This window comes from Marmota flaviventris, chromosome 1 (assembly GCF_047511675.1).
Source record: "Marmota flaviventris isolate mMarFla1 chromosome 1, mMarFla1.hap1, whole genome shotgun sequence".
In the NCBI taxonomy this organism is placed as follows: Eukaryota; Metazoa; Chordata; class Mammalia; order Rodentia; family Sciuridae; genus Marmota; species Marmota flaviventris.
This window is the reverse complement of record NC_092498.1, coordinates 174,227,731-174,249,165: the sequence shown is the minus strand read 5'-3', so window position 1 is coordinate 174,249,165 and position 21,435 is coordinate 174,227,731. Positions and strand designations below refer to the sequence as shown.

The window sequence follows — 21,435 nt, the reverse complement described above, 5'->3', positions numbered from 1 at the left end:
GCATGTACTTATTTGGGTTTAAATGTATAAATGCCAACAAACCTTGGAAGGAATGATCAGTACCCTTCACTGTTCCTTAAAAGGCTTAGATTTAGGACCTCATCGTCCAAGGCAAGCACTTGAACAAAACTCTAGTAATTTGTTTTCTCATCTGCAAAACCAATTTTTTTAAGCAGTCCCTACCCAGGGTCTGAGAATTGTCGTGGAGCTCTGTGATAATGTCACCTAAGTCATTTTATAATCTGTTAAATTCTTCAAAAGCCAAACATATGACTGCTATTCCTTTGGAAGCATTAAATATTTTTAGTACTATCAGAAGTAAAGATAGAATTGAAATCGTTTTCACAATTGGAAGTCTTAGTCTGGGAATATTTTGTTGGGGATGTTTTTTACTGAGGAAAAGAACTGGAATTGGTGGATTGATGATTTAAAGATCTGAAGCTTCATAAAGGAATCAGAGTTGTGATTTTAATCACCTGGAAATTATGCAGATGCGCGTGTATATTTTAAGGAGTCTTTGCCGTCCAAAACTGTGCTGTTGGCGAGTGAGTGTGATTTCAGTTTGTTCAATTTGTGCTAAAATTGTACTAAACAGTACGTACCTTTCAGAGGATGTGGAGAGATTTCAAAGGGCCAACTAAAACACAGACTAAATTAAAATTATTTGAAACCAAACACGTTTTATTAGCTGATTTGTAAACAGAATGAGGAAGGTGTGGGACGGCTTTGTAGAATGGCAGAGGATGAAGGGTAAAAATGATTTTTTTGGAATCCTTTTCATCAAGCTCACCCAAAAAACAAGAAACTGACTTGGGTAAATTTAGATTTGCTCATTCCTTTCAGTTGGGGCTCCATGATCCTCCAATACACACACACACACACACACACCAGCCTATCTGTCAAACAATTGCTATCCTCAAATAGTTCTTATTCTTCTATTTTTCAGAAGTCATGGTTACAGGTAAAATGAGAAAGGCATTGTAAAAGCTATCTTCGAAATCACCAGTATTCAAAAACATTAAAGAAAAACAGCTCTCTGACCAGAAAATGCTACCAATGTGTTGAGTTTGCTAAAAAAACAGTGTTAAAAGTATTATTTTTCCTTCCAATTTCCTCATTTCAAAATAGGGCCCTATAAATGAAAAGGGAGATATAATTATCTGGGCTTAATGCAACCAATGTTATTTGATGGAAAGGGTAAAATGACTAAGTCCTATGGTCATCTTCCCCTGAAAATCCAGCGGCTGTCTTTCCATCTCTGGGAGGAGAGAAAAGAGAGACTACATCTATTTTCATTGTGCCATATGCAGTCCTGGCTGGAATCTCTGCACATTGGTGGAAGCTGCCCCCGCAGAGCTTCTAACCACAGCTCAAGGGAGCCCTCTCTGGGGTGTCCATCAGGATGTGTCACAGGATCACCACCCACAGTTGGGCAGGTGGTTTGCACCCCTTCTGGCAGCCCACCAACAAGCAGGTGTACAGCATTTCCACAGCTCTTTGCTGTTGGCTCATTGCTGATCGGTCATATGGCCTTGAAGGTGGACGAAATCCCAGAAAGCACCTCATCCAAAGTCTGGCCAAGTCTAGCACCTGCCCCAACCCATCCCCAGTGCCTTTTCCTGACATGTGGTCACTCAGTCTCTCCTTGAACACTCCAAGCACAGGAATCCTTGGCTTCATAGTTATAATTTTAGGTTAGGATGGATTCAAATGGTAAATCTAAGTGCTGCTTCATGATCTATGCACACAGTAAAGTTTGGGTTCCTCTTTTCTCAAAATGCACTTTTTTCCTTTCTGCCTGAGATATGCATATGAAAAATCTGAAACTTAATGTCCATTTCCAGATTGCTAATGATGTCAATATTTTAATCATAAGAAATATCAGACCAGAGACAATTTAGCAACGTGTAGGTGGCCTAGTGTCAAATTGACAAGGATCAGATTTGGCATGGGAACTCATGTCACTAGATGACGTTGGGCCACCAAGATCCTCCCTCAGTTGATTTTGCTGAGACTCATGCAGTCCTTTATAAAACAAGCACAGAATAACCAAGCTCTTCCAATGTTCACATTCCTGAAAATGTACCTCTTCATATCTGTACACATCTACACATTAGATTGTCACGATCTCAGCCTGGTACAGTGGCACACGCCTGTAATCCCAGCAGCTTGGGAGGCTAAGGCAGGAGGATCATGAGTTCAAAGCCAGCCTCAGCAATAGTGAGGTCATCAGCAACTCAGTGAGACCCTGTCTCTAAATAAAATACAAAATAGGGCTGGGGGTGTGGCTCAGTGGTCTAGTGCCCCTAAGTTCAATCTCTAGTATCCCCCCCGCAAAAAAAAAAAAAAAAGATTGTCACTATCTCCTTAGCAGCTAGAGCAGGGATCTGGGATATAATCTATGCTCAGTGACTCCTCATGACTAATTGGCATACTGATGAAAGAAGTTACACAGGCTGAAGATTGTAAAGATAACAATAGGAAAGTGATGAGAATAGGAAAGAAGAAAAGATACATTCACCTGATTGCAGAGATTTCAATCTACTTGAGCCTGGGCAACATTCACACAAGAAGAATGACTAAATACTTACCAGTGTACAAATACCATAAGGAAGAATTGCGAGATCATAGATTAGAGGGAGCGAACTGTGAGACCATGAAGGTAATGGCTTGGAGATTAAAATTTCAAAAGGGATAGGGGTGTTGGGAAAAGAGCATGAAATAGAAACAGGGTAGGAAGCAGAGTTTGCAAAGGGAACGAGGAATGTTCCCTTTAGCCATCACAATATTGAAAGGAGGAGGGCTGGGGGTGTGGCTGAAGCGGTATCGCGCTCGCCTGACATGCGCGAGGCGCTGGGTTCGAATCCTCAGCACCACATACAAATAAAATAAAGATGTTGTGTCCACCGAAAACTAAAAAATAAATAAATATTTTTAAAAAAGAAAGAAAGAAAGGAGGAAACAAGCCTTGGAGACAGGCTTGAAAGGTTCCAAAATCCCATGAAGTTTGGAAATTAATTCTGTAGGCATTGCATCCTCAATTGGGGGCTTTATAATCCCCAAGCTGGTGAAAATTGGCATTTTACAGAGCATAGTAAAGTAGGTTAGTCTTTTCATATATTTAGCTTACCTTTTCTTGCCCATTCCCACAAAACCACCTTTTAGTCCCAAGTAGTGATGTTTAATGGACTTTCCCAAAAATGAGAAGTGAAAGGATAAATTTGTGAGACACCTGTTTCTTTTACATGCAATACATAAGCAGATAAACAGTATATCTGTGGTATTAAATTCCTGTGGAGAAGGAGGGGGTCATGAATGTCACTATGGAGACTCTTGAGAAGATATCAAAGGATGCCCATGCCCCCAAAGTAGGATTAAACCTAAGAACATTGAGAGAGTTTTGATGCCCAGTGCACCAAGACAAGACAAGATACGCAGCATAGCCGGGCGCAGTGGCACAGGCCTGTGATCCCAGCGGCTCAGGAGGCTGAGGCAGGAGGATCACAAGTTCAAAGCCAGCCTCAGCAACTTAGTGAGGCCCCAAGCAACTCAGCAAGACCCTGTCTCTAAATAAAACATAAAAAGGGCTGAGGATGTGGTTGAGTGCCCCTGAGTTCAATTCCCGATGCCCCCCCCCAAAAAAAAGATACACTGCATATATTCATGCAAAAAATGAATAAGAGTAGAACATGTTCTGTATCTAAAATATACCCCATCCATAAATCTGAAGCAGAAATCACAGACAGAAGACACACTGTGCCCCTCTGCAGGTAAATGTAGTCTTGCATAAAATTAATTCCAGTAAATAAGGAATGACTCCACCTCTGGTCCTTCCCATCAGTAGAAATGATTAGACACACACACAACTATAAACATTCATCCACGTGAGAGGGTAGATGAGAACTTTTTTAATCCAATGCTTCACAGATGGGAATGAAATGAAAGTTATCCTTTTTCATCAGGGTCCCCAAAATGAATGAATCTGATTTTTAAAAGATATTTATTTACTTGTAGATGAACATACAGTATCTTTATTTATTTTTATGTGGTGCTGAGGATTCAACCCAGTATGTCACACATACCAGGCAAGCACTTTACCACTGAGCTACAGCCTCAGCCCCAATGAATCTGATTTTTAACATGTATCCATTTTTAGAATCGCTGTTCACACATCTTGTACTATCCAGTGACATATAAGTTATGATTCTTAACAGAGAAGCATGACTAACTGGCTCTTAGATTATTGATAAAGGGCCCTCTTTAAACATAATAATTCATTACAACCACCAACAGCTCCAGGAGCCTGATCATCGGGACTGAGTGCAACTAGAACATTCTCCCCTTTCCCATGGATAATAGTGAAATATTATGCTTGTAATTCACCTCTTTGATTATTAATATGTTTTTAATACCCAAATGAAATATTAGTAACATTATTGATACACTCTATTATTTTGCTAAGGCAGAAATATCAAGCATGTTATATCATTTTAAAAGTTGACCATTATGATATGTCCCTGAAGGAAATGTCTCTATATGAGCCCAGTGCAAGAGGGTAGCCAAACTGTCATATTTTACAAATATAATATGCTTTGATTAATATAAGTATTTTTTTTTAATTTTCGTGTGCAAAATGAAGCTCACTTCTAATTTGTGTACCCACCATCCGCTAATATGTTTAAATTAAGTTGCTTTTCTGCATACATTTGTATGTTATTCATTCCTAGCTACTTTTAATTTGCTCAGAATTGACATTTTAACTTTCCAGGCTGCCATCTCTAGGATCTCCTAATTCCTTGATCATTATTCAGTGTGTGTATCATTTAATGATCACATTTGCTTATATAGGCTTACACATGTCTCAGTGGAAATTGCTAACGGATTTGTTACATGGCAGTGTTTAAGACTGAGAACCACCAGGGACTGAATTCAAAGGCAAATTCCTGAGTTAAACAGAGACACACGGAGGGAAGAGTTCCATTTTTCTTCCTCTACTTAGTACTCATATTTAGCTCACCTTCTCTAGGCCATCCCCACAAATCCACCCTTTCTTTCCAAGTAGGGATGTTTAGTGGGCTTTCCCAAAAAGGAGAAGTATAAAAGATAAATCTGGGAGACACCTGTTCCTCTGACTCAAGGAGAGGATGCCAGGTTGGCAATTTTGCCTTCTAGAGTTTTCGTTCTACAGCCAGGGCTATGTCACCCTTGTGAAAGAGTAACTTGTTTCTGGAGGGTGTCAGGTGTCCAAACGATCTACAAGGGTCCAGAATTTCTGACTTAGAAAGAGGCTTACCCCACTGAGCAAGCCCCCAGAGGCAGCTCCAGCCCTCCAGGAGTCCTGTTAGTCAAACAGCTTCCCCGGGGCAGAGCTTCGTTGGCAAACCCTGCTCTTCTCCTGCAAGATCCAAAACAGAGAACCTCAATTCCTTTGCCAAAGTGCTGTCAACTCCACTTAAACAGGAAGGCTCCTCTCAGATGCGGAGCTGGGCTGGGCTCTACCGTGCCAGTGACTTTGGCTGGATAGCACACCCTTAAAATGCCATTCCTAGGCGTTCAGTGCCAGCTTTTGGAACAGTCAGTGACATGGACTCTCCAGAGAGAGGCAGTTGATTCAAGTTGAGGGTTTTGTTTTGTTTTATTTTCTCTCTTTACTCATAAAACCACCCATCCTTCTTCTATCACATTAGCGATCCATCTTTGTTGAAAAAAAAATGAGAAAAAGTTACATTTTTAATATTTGGAGCATTTCTTTAAAACTGGGGATTGAACCCAGTGGGGTTTAACCATTAAGCCCCATCCCTTGCCCTTTTTATATTATATTTTGAGACAGAGTCTCACTGAGTTCCTTTAGGGCCTTGCTAAGTTGCTGAAGCTGGCTTTGAACTTGCAATCCTCCTGCCACAGCCTCCCAAGCCATTGGGATGATAGGCATGTGCCATGGTGTCCAGCAATATTTTCTGCATTTTAAACTGATTTTAACTTTTTATAGAAAAAAAATGTGTAGCTTGATTAATTTTCACACAGTGAACACATCTATTTAACAATCACTCATATAAAGAAATAAAGCATCCCCAGCCTCTCCGGTAATCCTGATTCTTTCCCAGACATATCCCACATCCAAGTGCACCTACTATGTATGACATGAAGTCACATTTGAAATCACTTTTGGTCGAAGAATTTGATATGAGTCCTGCATTTGGGATTCTTTTTTTTCCCCTAGGTGTCTATTTCTGTATACAAACATTTCTCCATTGTACTTTATCTTAGTTTGGGGAGGGCAGAAAGTTTGCATTTTAAGTATTGTATAAAATTACTCAGAGCTGATCCTTCTTGATACAATTTCTTCATCTTTGCCATCAACTCTGTCACCCCGTTGCACATACTTCCCAGCTTTAGAAATAGCAGTTGGAAAGAATTCAACTTCTGCATATCATCATTTTGTGTATGTTCAAGGGGATGAGCTTTCTATCCTGTCTTGTATCTAATACATGACCCGAAAAGTGTGTCTCTTTGGATAATACTTATAAATGAGACTAAGAAAGTTAATGTGCTCCATTGTTTCTGTTTTAAATTTATCATTTATTTTTTGATGGACACCTACTGTTTATACATACATGTGAGGTAGGTGGTGATATTTTGATTCATGTGCACCTTGGGTAGTGATGAACTGGGTGGTTAGCATATCAATCCTTATAGATTTTGTTTCCTATGATGAGTACATTCAAATTCCTCTCCTCTAATTATTTTGAGATATTGAACACATTCTTATTAATTATGTTCACCCTACGTGAACACGAGAGCTTATTCCTCCTAGCAGACTCTAACACAACACCTGTCAATCAACCTCTCCCCTACCCCCTCCACCTGTTCCTCTGCCTTTGCTATCCATTCTACCTAATTCACAGCAGCCCCAGCCTGGTCCGCCCACCATGCCAAGAATTAATTCCATGAACTTCAAGTTCTTAGTATGAGGCAAGTTCTCTTCTGGACTCTTTTGACAATGGATTTGGAAACAGAAGGCCCCTCACGAAGACATTGAAACAATGTGATCATTGTTCATGGGCCCTCCTCGAGGGTCCGCCCTTCTGAGCCACTCCCTGTTGATTTTTTTCTGTTTGTTTCTTCATTAACGTGCGTCATTTCTCTCTGCATCCCGAGCCACATCCCAGCTGCCGTCCGTAAGCTGCTTCCTGAAGTGTGTCGCTTGAGTTCTTACTGTTGTCTTGCTGTGGACTTAGCCGATTTATTTACAACAGTCGTTGTGCTTCTGCCACATCTGCATTGTCACTGTGATGGTATTTTTTTCTTTCTGTCTGTTTCTTCCACAGGAGTTTAACCAGTAACCTACCCAATGTGAACCTACCCAATGTGAACCTTCCCAAAGTACCAAATCTACCAGTTAACATCCCTCTAGGCATCCCTCAAATGCCTACTTTTTCGGCACCGTCATGGATGGCTGCTATATATGATGCTGAGTGTGTATTCAGTTCACATTAGATCTAATTTAAATTTAAGTGATCTTGGCATGGATATGTATTGTTTATTTCTATACATCCTATATAACAGAGATGGAGATGGATAATTAGACATATTTTGCTGATCATGCAGAGACAATATTGTTTATTTCTGGCATACATCATGTTTGTAAGACGTTTGCTATATATACAGCACTAACAATTTGTCTTACGCCCACTGAACACTTGAGGACTATGTTTCACTTCCTGAATTCTTTTGTGAAAGGATTTTACCCCCCTTTTTTCATGCAGGTGACATGATTCTGGGGAGTTAGTCACCCAAAAATAGTCCAGGAAACCTATTGGACAGGCTGGCCAGCCATTTCTTGCCTGATCCCAGTCTCAAAAGGGAAGCATACTTCCCTCAAAGCTGAGTTTTGATTTTTTTAAAATAATAGTTATGAGTCCCAGAGACTGTTTAAGCCACAAAGCATATTTCCGGTGTCAGCAAATGGCAGAATGTAGTAACAGTTTCTGCAGGACTAAATGAAAATTTCTGAATGGATCAAGCCCTAGTAATGTCAATACTATGTAAAGATACATTCCTAGGTCAAGTTACAGTAAGGATCTTTTGAGATCTAGGTAGCAAGAAGGTCTCTAAATTTGAAAAAGCAAGATTCAGACCAGGCAATATTAAATTTGGGGTAGCCACGTCATCTGTGGTCTGAGACGTAGGGTCGTCCTTCATCTCTGCTAATATCAGGGCTGGATGAGGTGAGTTTTCTTGGTGCCTGGATTACTTCCTCAAGTCCAGTGGTTCATGGGAGTAAGCATTGAGTAGCCATTTCTTCTAGCTGAGGAAAGGAATCCTCTCCCCTTTTTCCTTAGCAAGAAGATCCGGCATCCCTAAATTCTACCTCAGGGAAATTAAATTAGAACCACGTGCATGATTTAATAAGTGAAATAAGGTTTAGCAATTCTATACCCTCCTTTGATCCTTTTCTTCGACCACAGCTAATTATAGGCCAGATAAGCTTTTTCTTGAAAGAATAAATTGGCACGTTTTCAAAGGAAAGTGTTATTATCAAAGGAATAAAAAAAATGATCTGAAACTGGCAGTGATGTTTTGAAATCTCGAAATCACGTTCGTCAGGACGGCTGTCAGCTTTTTTTTAATGTTCTTAGACTCCAGGTAGAGAACAGGGCATTAAAAGGGCTTCTTGCTTGGCTTCTCCAAAGCTACCTCACATTTTTAAAAACCTCTAATTGCTCTCAAGTTCACAATGAAATCATATGTTCAACAAATTAAAGCCTTCCCCCCCTCAAAAAAAAAGGTATTTCTCAGGAAAAAAAAATCATCTAAGAAAAACATATCATATTCATGCTAAGATGACTCTATTAAAAGTTAGATTAGGTAGCATCTGTTTAAAATTTAAAAGTAAATATCTTAGAGCTTCTCTTACCTTCTTCTCTGCATGCTCTGTGACACTGTTTTTGAAAAGATATGAATCAAGACATTGTAATAAAGCAGATAATGGTCTCCATTCAATTAATTAAGGCATGAGTGGGAACACATTTTGGTAACTGCTTAGCAATCAAAATAATCTTGGTGCTATTGCCTTAACATTAGCAGTTTATCTTAAAAATAAAAAGAAAATATTCTTTTCCTCATGTCAAAACTTAATAATAAGCTCTTCAAAGAAAAAAAAAAACCCTAAGAGAATTTTCTGAAACTCTGAAACCAGATGGGTGTCAAAATGTTGTTGTAATAAATACCAATTATTGCATTCATATGTACTTAATGATTTAAAACATAAACCATGCAGTTCCAAAACGGGGCTTAGACTAGACAAAGTTGGGGTTTCTTTTTTTCCCAGGCCTAGGATGGGACAGGGGGGAAAGGCTGAACTTCCGCAGAGAGACAAAAGCATCTCTTCTGAACGATGCTTACAGCAGTATCTGAGAAGGAGGCGTGGATTCTCTATCACCCACCAGGAAATGCCTGATTCCATATCTTTTCATGATTCCAATTTCCTCCTTTTGCCACCTTTCATTTTAAGGACGTGTTTCCATGTTACCTGCTCCTACGTGTCAGATAACATCTACGTACTGACCTTAGACTGGTCTGTCCTGAAAACATTACCCTGTCGGTCCAGGCCGTAGGCTCCCTCCTGGCATGTTGGGAGTTTGCCCCGTCCCCCCCCACCCCGCAGTAGCTGTGTATGCATTTATGCACTAGCTATATTTCTCTCTGAAGCATTAATTCAATGCAGCTGGCATCTGTCACAATAGAAACACCCACTCTCATCTGTTTCTATAGACGATGTCAGAACAAGTGATAATGCATGGTGTGTTGGGCATTTTATAAATTACCGTGTTAGCATTAGTGGTATGCGAGGAAGAGGGTAGGGGGGGCGGCCACCCCTCAGAGTTCCAAAAGGGATTGTTACCAAAGAGAAAGCCAGCAAAGGGCAAGATGAGAGTGGATCATTTCCTATACACAGGCTTTCCGTGGATGCCCCAGGTAAAAGTCCCTTAGTCATCATTGGACAGAAAGGAATCACCTCCCATTTCCCCATCTGTACAGAGGACTGGGTAAGACAGTATGGCCGAAAAAAGAGCTCAGGTTCTGAGCCCTGCAGCATTGCAAATCTCTCCGGTCCACTCACCTCCCCTGCCCTGACTCCCCTCCTCCTGGGGCTGCCTGTGCAGCAGGCTGGTCTGTGAAAATTGGAATGAGAATCAAACTGAACACGAATTTTGGGTTTGGGGTACCCAGGTGTCCCCCCGTCTTGATGCCCCCCACCCAGTTTCTTTCCAGCTCTTCAAGAGAGAAAGCAGGTCCTCGCTCACCACTTTGTTAGCACTAAAACTGAAAAGTCTTGTGCAATCTCCAAGAAGCCTCCGCTCTGGAGGGCAGCTGGGGAAGTGCATGAAACCCTGAATCTTAATAACTGCATGTTGCCATGTAGTTATTATCCGTGGAAACTGACTTCTCCCCCTGGTGCGTGGCCTTCATCTGAATCATCACATGTGTTAATGTGGTTATTGAAGGAAGGCTGATTTTTACCATACGCCATTCTCCTAGTTACTATGGAACCAACCCCTTCTTCAGACGTCTCACTGGTCTGGAGTAATTGGCAGAGCAAAGATGACTAGGTCCTGTATGGTAAAACTCAAAAGCTGCGGTGGAGATTGCCCCCACCTCCACCGCCAACACGCGTCGTTTTGTATGTGGAAGCCACTGTTTGCCTAAAGCCTCCTAGCCCCCCGTCAGTTGTCTCTGTGTTCATTTCTACAGAGCCTGGGGCTTACTGGGTGACTCTTGTCTTCTAATTCTTGTCCTGCTAGTAATGGATCAGGCACCTCAGAAGATCTATTCTGGAAACTTGATGCCCTTCAAACCTTCATCCGGGACCTGCACTGGCCCGAGGAAGAATTTGGAAAGCATCTGGAACAGCGGCTGAAACTGATGGCAAGTGACATGATTGAGTCCTGTGTCAAAAGGTAAGCACAGGTGGCTGGATAGATCCAGCATGTCTCTGCCACTGTCCACTGGCACCAGGATGGTGTCTTCTCTTTCACTGTGTTTTGGAGTTTAATGGAGACGGTTATTGTTTATAAAAGCCAGCTGGATCCCTAACTACCCAAATCTAGCTTGTATTCACCTGCCACCCATCTGTCCCAAACCCAAAATAACTTGGCTGCCAATTTTCTCATGGTTATCAGCATCAGGAAGGAAAGATACACATGTTCTTTTTTTTTTGGTATCTGGAATCAAGCCTAAGGGCATTTGACTCGTGAGCCACACTCCCAGACCCCAGCCCATTTTTTAAATTTAAATGTAAATTTTTAATTTTAGAGAGATAGGGCCTCTGTAAGTTGCTGAGGCTGTTTTTGACCTTGTGATCCTCCTGCCTTAGCCTCCTGAGTCTCTAGGATCACAGGCATGCACCACTGCACCCAGCACCACATTCATTCTTGTTCATCTCTGTATCCCCATTATCTAGCAGTGTCTGGCACACAAAAATATTTTACCTAGTAAGATTTGTTAAATACATGAATGTATGTAGCTAGGTGGAGTGTTGAGAGGAAAGAAAAAGAGATGAACAAGCTGGGTATGATGGTGCATACCTGTAATCCCAGTGGCTTAGGAGGCTGAGGCAGGAAGATCGCAAGTTCAAAGCCAGGCTCAGCAACTTAGCGAGTCCCTAAGCAATACAGTGAGACCCTGTCTCTATTTAAATTTTAAAATGGGCTGGGGATGTGGCTCAGTGGTTAGGCACCCCTGGGTTCAATCACTAGTACCAAAAGAGACAGAGAGAGAGAAAAAAAAATGAACATACAATTCTAGAGTATCCAGTATATTTGGTACAGGCGATTTTCCAGCAAATTGAGGCTAGACCCAGTCCTGTCAATCATTCTGTATATGTGAAGTAAGCACCTATAGTGTGATAACTATTCATTGTCTCTGCCAGAATCTGATTGGGTATCAGGAAGTGGGCAGGAGACATTAAACATACACTTTACCTTCCCACAAATTGCCCGTTTTGTCACTGTGGCTTGTAGGATTAGGGTAGGACTTGGAACACTGTACCTGAAGTTCCTAAGCCAACTGTTCCAAGAAGGTAAGGGGAAGAGAATGAGGACGACATGCAGCCTTCAACAAAAACTGAGCTCCTCCCGTAGGCCAGACACAGTGCTGAGTCCCCAGCAGGCATGTCGAAAGAAGGACCACCTCCCTTCCCCCATGGAGCATCCATAGCTGAATATCAAGTACAGACGTGAAATCCACTGACTTGACATCCTCATCATCATCACCCTGCTTGCCCCAGGCCCAAGCCCCAATTCTTTTTCCAACTCATAACTGTCCCATTATTTTTCCTCATTCAAAAAAAAAAAAAAAACCACTACAATACAAGCTGCACAGGCTACTCCAGCTCTCCAGATGTTGTGTAGTTTAGTTGATGGATCAGTTGTGGGTGATGGGAGCAGGGTTTGCCTGGAAGTGCTCCGAATTCATCATCTTATATTTTGGAAGAAGAAAAGAGGAAAAGAGAAGTAATAGTAATCAAAACAGGAAACCAAAAAGGCCAAAGAACATCATGACCCCAGGTAGGTGGACAGCCTCTTGGTGGGAATTGGGGAAGAACTGTGCGCCCTGGAGAATCTGGGCAGGTGCTCAATGCTGCTTCTGGAAGCTTATAGTCCTGGTGATCCAGATCCTGGACTTTGCTTTTTTCTTCTCACTTTTAGACCCAAGGACAGGCCTATTTCTCAAACCGACAGTTTCAAATTCCACCGTCTCCTACAGAATCAATATCCATTTTAACAAAAGCTATACTTTTCTGATAGCTGAACCCATCCACCATTAAACATCTTACAGGAAAGTTCTTTACAGCCAAAAGTCCTCCCCCAATCTGTCCTAGGGGCTGAAAAGCACTCAAATTAAGACTTACCAGCTCCTGCTCTAGGTACACACAATTGTGCAAAAAGACATTTATGTCCTCTGCTGAGAAGCCAGTCCTTTATGTCCTTTGCTCAGAGAAAAGGGGACGATATGAGGATATCAAAGGTAGATAGGACTGTTTTATTCCTTATCACATTACAATCATCTTAAACAGAGGCAGGGCATGGACCTGGTTCCGTCAAATCTCCTCACTCTCCCCAGGACCTAGAAGCATGCTAGGGTTGTAGGAGTTAAGTCACCTTTTATTGGCAGAAGTTGGGCCAACACACTTGTATGGCTCCTGGACTCCTGAATTTCCTTCAATTCAGGCCCCAAACACAGGCACAAAGCAGCCAAGAGCAAATGCTGGTAGAAATATCATCCCTTGACCTCCAGCTTTAGAGGAAGTCCTGGAGAAGCCCTTAGGTGTTTTAACTCATAACATCTGTGTTAGAAGAACCTAGAACCACCTTGTTCCTCTTTGGGACAGAATAAAATAACCCCTGCTATCAGACAGTGTAGGGAGGATATTGTTTCACAGATGTAAATATGCAATGCCAAAAAGTCAGGCAGGCACTCTTCAGGTCTGAGCTTCCAAGAAATCGAATGCATCCGTCTGACAAGACATTTACAGAGCCTCAGAGCCTAGTCTGTGTCAGGTCTGAGCTGAACACGAAGCCAGCTGGGTTAAGTGAACTCTCCATGCCTGGCTTTTGGGTCCCAAAGAGCCCTCTCAGTCATATTAATTCTACATTCATCTTGCTTTTCTCACAGCCCCACACTCCAAGGGCTATGAACAGTTCTCTTGTGAAAACAGAAGACGATTACTTCATTGGAAGGGAGCGATTTAGCATTTCCATCTCTCAAATTGGGCCGGAACTGGCACACAAGCCTCGGAAGATCAGCACAGGGACCTGTCCAACTCAATTCCCCATCAGGCCTCCTTTTTCACAAAACTAGAAGAGGATGTATTTTCAGCATAGCTTAAAATGATCATCATGATTAGAAAGCTACTTCAGTGTACTGAGTCTTTAGAAGCCAAAATACGTTTATCTTTAACATGATCATATAATCTATAGGGGTGTTTGGAGGGTTGGGTTGAGTTTTTTTTTCCCCCTTAAGAACTGGGCTTCCAACCTTAGAAATTATACTTGGCTTCTCTGCCTGCACCCGGGGTATGATAGCAAACTGGCATCCTTTCCTGAGCTAACTAGCTGTGTGGTCCTCCTAAGCACTGTTAGAAAACTGCCACAGATCCCTCTTAAAGCAGTGCCTTCTTGGTGGCTACGTGAGCTCTGGAACCAGACAGTGAAGAATGCTGATAAGGTGCCTTAGATGAAAGGGACTTTCCTAAAGCCACCAATAACCGCTTGCTTTCCTTTAAAGACATGGAACAATGTGACACCATTCCTGGAAACCTTTTAAAATATAGCTGGGCCTTTTTACAATGCTGATATCAAGAATTAGATCTCACGCCTGTAAATACCAACTAGCCACATCAGATCAGGATTTTCCTGTGAGCAATTAGCATATTGCTGGTGTCCTAACTGGATGTACATCAGAATCAGGTTACATTAGATGATACAATGCTCCAATTGTATATTATGTATATCTTACAAGTGAAGTCGACATAACATTGTATTTTAAATCTATTGGTTTTAATGAGAAAAATACATTCTTATTGAAAATAATACATTGACATTGAAAAACAAAACAAAAACACACAACAGAAATTTCCTAGTCCCACACCTTCTAATCTCACTCTCCTCCCCAAAGGTAGCCCATCTTTAATGGCTTGATCCATTTCCTTTTTTATGACCCTTTAACAAGCAAAAACTGTTTTGGTTTTTTGGGGGTGTTTTTTTTCAGTCTTTAAAGCAATGCAATAAATTTGCTGGATTTTCCCCCCCTTTCAATCTCTTTCAAAAGCAGCAAGAAAGAAAACAATAAATGTCACTTAAGATTTCTCTCCACCGTGAGGTGTTGAAGATTAGAAACTGCTTTTTTGTGTTGTTTTTTTTTTTTTTTAATGAAGTGATTCAAGGTAGGCCATTGCCAATGTGAGAGATCTTACGTATGCTATAATGCTATAATCGGGTTTTTGTTAATTCATTCATTCTCCTGCAATTAGGGTTCTCCGTAGCATGTAAACTATAGACAGAAATACGCCAAGCTACAGGTGTTCCGTGGACTGCCGAGAAAGGAAGGGTGTGCGTGGCTGTCTCCATGAATAGACCCTCCTTAGATGGGGAAGTCATTTAAAAGAGAACACATGTGAAGTCATTGTCGCTTGAAACTGATTACAGCCTTCAATTTTCTTTTTTCACTGGCCTCTCAGAAAAAATGTCTCTTCCACCTGCTGCCATCTGAACACTGAATTGGTCTTTTCCTACTTTGTTTTAATAGAACCAGGATTGCATTTGAAGTTAAGCTGCAAAAAACCAGTCGATCAACAGATTTTCGAGTCCCACAGTCAATATGCACCATGTTTAATGTTATGGTTGATGCCAAAGCTCAATCAACAAAACTTTGCAGTATGGAAATGGGCCAAGAGGTAAAAAAAAAAAAAAAAAAACAGATTTTTTTTTCTGTCTCCATTGATCATGTAGAAGAAAACTTCACAAATTCCTTCCATCCACTCTAATCTGATAGTTTTAGAAATATACTCAGAACATTTGTAGATTAAGTCGTGGATGAGTGTTCAGTATCTGTCAAGTAAATTTCCAAGGCAATGTGCTGATGAGACTGCCAGTCGCTTGGAAGTGATTCTTGACTGGAGCCAGGGTGGTCGTAAGGTTTCTTAAAGCTAAATGACGTTTGATGACCTTAGTTATTAGGCTGGTATCTCCAAAAGATCTGCGTTTGCCAGCATGCAAGTCATTTTCATGTTCAAAGTGCATGTTAGCACTTGGAACATCTGGACAGCAGGAGAGCTCTTTCTTATATGGAGCAACTCCTCGGGAGTATAACTTTAGCTCTTGCTGCTAATCCAATCCCCAGCCAGCAGGTTCTGAATGTCCAAAACAATTGCAGGCTTTCAATTTTCTATAGATTCGCATAGATTGTGAATCTTCCCTGACCAAAAGTTTTCGTCCTTTGCTAAGTTTCCAACTCCAAAGTGGTATTTAAAATGTAAAGGCGAAGGAAACAGCAACTCAGGCTTGATTAGAGATATCATGATCATTTTTCTCCGATGGCCTTAAGCCAGCTAGATATTCATATACCAATTTAGAATTAATTCAGAAACATTTCTGGCAACTGTGTGTTGTTGCCAATTGGCATAAATTGCTCCTAAATCAGATCTTTCGATACCAGCCTTCCATGCTCAGAATTTTTACTAAATTATATTTGCTCCCTATTTGTTATTTATTTTCTCTTTCGGTACCTTCCATTTTTAAATGTGGGTTGGTGGTATTCTCTTTCTGGCAAGATTTTCTTCAACCTTGTATCCCCCACAAGCATGCTTCCTTAGCCACCCCCTGCTAACTTCTGCTCCTGTCTGATTCTCCCAAGCCTTTCGCAGGGAGTAGGTTCTAGGCCTTGGAGTCAAAAGCAGAGGCCATAGTTCTCTTTCCCAGCCCTATTTGCTGCATATGAATGATCTCCAGCCGTGGTTCTCAAATTCCGTGGGGCATCACACTTATCCAGAGAGCTTCTTAAGACTCACATTGTTGTATCCCATCTGGAGCATTTCTGCAAGGTCTGGGGTGTGACCTAAGAATCCACGCTCCTGAATACCAGGCCATGCTGATCCTGTAGTTCCAGAGACCACACTTTGACAACCATTGTTTTGGAGGCTCAGTTTCCAAAATTGAGTTCACAAGAAGGACTAAAACACTTAGACTAGTCCCCTGGGGGAAGGCCTGTGTTGGATGTGCAACCACCTAGATTCTTGCCCTGGTTGCTCTGCAAACTGGAGTTGGACAAGTCAGTCTGCTACTTTAGGGCTCAGTTTCCTCATCTGTAAAATGATAGCACTATTCTAGTTTTAGCCAGCTTGTTTTTAGCTGCAGAATTTGGTTTTTCAAACCTTATGGAGACAGCCAGCCTATGAAACTAAAAATAGAGCTGCTCTGGATGATGAGGAAAGAGAGGTGGGGAAACAAAAGGATACTCCAGCTGGTGACTCCTCTCTACCTCTTCACCCCCACATCCCACCTGAGCTTCTCTGGGGGGGGGCCCTCAACACTCTCAGGCTTCACAGAGCCTTGTTTCAAGAAATCTCTAAAATTCATTAAAATTCCTTTGAGCCAGGTGTGTTGACGAATGCCTTTAATCCCTGCGGCTCTGGAGGCTGAGGCAAGAGGATCTCCAGTTCAAAGCCAGCCTCAGGAAAACTAGGCGCAAAGCAATTCAGTGAGACCCTGTTTCTAAATAAAATACAAAATAGGGCTGGGGATGTGGCTCAGGGGTTGAATTCACCTGAGTTCAATCCTCAGTACCAAAAAAAAAAAAAAAAAACTTTCAGTTTATACTTTCCAGAATGTTGTTCCTCCTGAACTTTTTTCCCTTGGAGTTGCTGCTGCTTTTTATTTAATTGAGATAGAATCCCCATAAAATTTGCCCTTTTAAAGTATATAATTCAACAGGTTCAGTATATTCACAAAGTTGAACTGCCATCACTATCATCAATTTTAGGAACATTTTCATCATTCCAGAAAGAATCCAAGTACCCATTTAGTCATCACTGTACCCCTTCCCTTCCCAGCCCGAGGTAATCACCAGCCTACTCTGCATAGACGTGCCTATTTCTAAGGGTTTTCCTATTCTGGACATTTCATAGGTGTGGCCTTGGGTGCCTGGCTTCTTTCACTTAGCATAAAGTTTGAAAAATTCATTCATGTTGTAGCATGTATTGTTCCTTCCTACTTATGAGTCCATCGAGTAGATATACCACATTTGTTTATCTATCCATCAGCCAGTGGGCATCTGAGTTGTTTCTACTTTTAGCTATTACAAATAATTCTGCTATGAAGGTTCACGCATAGGTGTTTCTATGAACTCATGTTTTCAGCTGTCTTGGGTATATATCTAGGAAGAGAATCACTGGATCATAAGGTCAATGTGTGTGTGTGTGTGTGTGTGTGTGTGTGTGTGTGTGTGTGTGTGGTACTGGGAATTGAACACAGGGGCACTCTACCACTGAGTCACATCCCCAGCCCAGAGTCTTGCTAAGTTGCTGAGACTAACCTCTAACTTATGATCCTCCTGCATCATCCTCCTGAGTTGCTGGGATTTCAGGCATTTGCCAGTGTGCCCAGCCTTTTTTAACTTTTTAAGGAAGAGCCAAACTGTTTTCTAAAGTGGCTATACCATATATTCTCACAAGCAATGTACATACAAGAAATCCAACTTTTCTACATGATTTTTTTTTGTACCAGGAATTGAACTCGGGGGCACTCTACCACTGAGCCACCTCCCCAGCCCTATTTTGTATTTTATTTAGAGACAGGGTCTCACTGAGTTACTTAGGGCCTTGCTTTTGCTGAGGCTGACTTTGAACTGACGATCCTCCTGCCTTAGCCTCCCGAGCCACTGGGATTACAGGTGTGTGCCACTGTGCCCGCTCCACATCTTAGTAAATACAGCCATCCTGCTGTGTGTCTCATGGTGTCTCTTGTAGTTTTGACTTTCAGCACTATTTGACATCTTTACACTTGTTTATGGGCCATTTGTTTATTTTCTTTGAAGAAATGACTATTTGTAGTCTTTGCCAAATTTTTAAACTGGGTTTTTTTTTTTTAATGTTGAGTGATTGGAGTTCTTTATGTATTTTGTATACTAGACCATTATGTACATGATTTACAACTATTTTCTCCCATTCTGTGGATTTTTTCCACTTTCTTAGTAGCTCCTTTTAAAGCAAAAAGTAAAAAGGGGGAAAGTTTTTTTTAAGTTGAATGAAGTCATATATATATATATATATATATATATATATATATATATATATATATATATATTTCCCTTTGGAGCTTTTTAGGGTGGGCATCTTAATTGCATTTCACACGGATGACACGATTGCAGGGTAGGAGAGGCTTGATACAGTAAGACTGGCCTCCCGTTCCGCTCAGTAGCTGCTTCAGACCCTGCCCAGGTTGATTTAATTATGGCCTTCTTTAAGGAGTTCCCACATATCTGGCCAGAGGGCAAAACAATTCTTCCAAACAAATCAAGTGACTTTGATCTGAACTCTTTTTCTTTTTGCACTGGGGGCTTGGAAAGAGCAGTAGGTATAGGAGATTGTTTAAGATCCACTGAGAATCTGGTGAAAGTTAAGGAGCCATTTCTCAAGAAAGCAACTCTTACACACAGTGTTGCCATACCAATTTCAGGATAGCTATGACCCTCCAGAGACCAAACCAAAGATCCTGGTGAGAGATATCTAATAAGAAATAAGAAGTCACCCTTTCTCTCATTTTTACCACTAATCACATCTGTGCTAAAGTTGAATGACCTTGGCTTAACCTTGGAATCTGGTTTTCTAGAAGAACAAATTGTCTAGTGGTTTCATCACTTTGTCCTATGAACCCTCATCTTAATTACCAAATGCATGAACTTGAGAAAGTCGTTCACTCTGGTGACCTACTGCCACTGTCAAATGAAAGATACAGCAGGTGCCAGGCCTGGTGGTAAATGGCTATCATCCCAGCAACTTAGGAGGCAGAGGCAGGAGGATCTCAAGTGTTAGGCCAGCCTCAGTAACTTAGTGAGGCCCTAAGCAACTTAGGGAGACCCTTTCTCAAAATGAAAAAATAAAAATCGATGGGGTGGGCATTTTACATTTTAATGGAAAAATAAATATTTAAGATGGAAAAGTATGGTTAATAAATGTCACAGCAGCTGCCTTTAGATGAGACATTATCCCCATGCGGAAATTCAGGAAGGGATCTTAAAATTGGAGATTACATCACCTTGACAGCTTTTAATAGTGGAGGGAGACGGAATCTGGGTGGTGGAATCCAGGATCAAAAACTAGATCTCTAATATGGACTTACTCTCCAGCACTCACAAAATACAAGCTACATAAAAAATTTTAGGCCAGCCTCATTTCTCAAAATGAAAAAATAAAAATGTAGCTCAGTGATAGAGCGCCCCTGGATTAAATTCCCAATAACCCCCCAAAAATTGGGGTACATATTAACTTCTGGATGTAAGACTAGAAAGTTGTCTTGGGTTTAGCCAAATAGGAACATTCCAATGCCTCTTTCTGGACATTGTTCTATTTGATACTGTAGAAAGGATTACATGTATTTTTCCCCCAAGCTACTCAATGTTTTTTAATGAAAACAATAACTGAGGCGTTTCTCAGGGTTTTTTTCCAATATAATACAGAGAAAGAGAGACAGAAAGGGAGAGAGAGAGACCGACTATATGTTTTTATTAAAGGTCCATCCAATACTGCATTATAATCGATGGCTCTTATCCAAAGGATATGGTTTCTCATAGCCATATTAGAAAGACCTACCATGATATTTCTCCTGAGTATAAAGGAATCAGAGATACCTAAATGACCAGCTTGTAGGAGCAAGGTCCCTTCTGAGCTTAGAAAGCCGAGCATCTGAGAATACACAGGAGGAAACAAGAAGAGATTGTACTTCCTCCGAGTGATTTGGAGCCATAGCTGTGACTTTGAGTAGACCTTCGATGGAAATCCCATGAAAATGGTCTTTCCTCCTTTCCTCATTTTACAGAATGGAGATATTCATCTCCAAAATAAAACTGATTTGTTAAAACCAGTTGACCAAGGATGACTGAAAACATCCTAAAATCAGGATAAAAATAGCTGAAAACCCCATTTTTTAAGTAGCTTGTATTTTGTGAGTGCTGGAGAGTAAGCCCATATTAGAGATCTAGTTTTTGATCCTGGATTCCACCACCCAGATTCCGTCTCCCTCCACTACTAGAAGCTGTCAAGGTGATGTAATCTCCAATTTTAAGATCCCTTCCTGAATTTCCGCATGGGGATAATGTCTCATCTAAAGGCAGCTGCTGTGACATTTGTTAACCATACTTTTCCATCTTAAATATTTATTTTTCCATTAAAATTTGTGAAGTACCAATAGAGAGGAAATTGTGTATTAAATAGTTTCTCACTTGGTCTAGTGTGTTTTCGTCTCGTTTCCAAGGTCAGATGGTCTTAACAGAAAGACAACATACACACAATCTGTTCCATGACAAGGCAAAATGTGCAGCGCAGGAAGTCAAGTGGAATGTTTTTCACGTCGTGATTGTGAATTTGCAGCAACTTAGCCTGTCGGAAGCAAAAGTGAACTCCGCAAACTTTCCACGCTATTGGAAATTTGTAGTTCCTTTGATAGCTCCCGCCATGATGGAGGGCCCCAGGGTAGAATTCAGGGTTATAGTAAAGTGAATCCAAGAAGGCTAGCAGAGACAGCTGGAAAATGGGGAAATGGAACTGGTGTGGTGGTGCACGCCTGTCATCCCAGCAGCTCAGGAGGCTGAGGCAGGAGGATCTCGAGTTCAAAGCCAGCCTCAGCAACTTAGCAAGGTACTAAGCAACTAAGCGAGACC

General features: G+C 41.3%; 1 protein-coding gene across 3 annotated transcripts in view; it reads left to right on the top strand.

Moving 5' to 3' along the window:
* Positions 1 to 21,435, top strand: part of LOC114105005 (calcium-dependent secretion activator 1) — a 471,729-nt gene that overhangs the window by 373,347 nt on the left and 76,947 nt on the right. For 2 of the 3 annotated variants that reach the window (XM_034637086.2, XM_034637084.2), the window contains 2 exons: positions 10,806 to 10,961; positions 15,310 to 15,457. In XM_034637086.2, the coding sequence (XP_034492977.1) occupies positions 10,806 to 10,961; positions 15,310 to 15,457 (304 nt within the window). Of the gene's footprint in view, positions 1 to 7,328; positions 7,476 to 10,805; positions 10,962 to 15,309; positions 15,458 to 21,435 lie in introns of all 3 variants that reach the window. The other variant, XM_034637078.2, reaches the window with a different exon arrangement.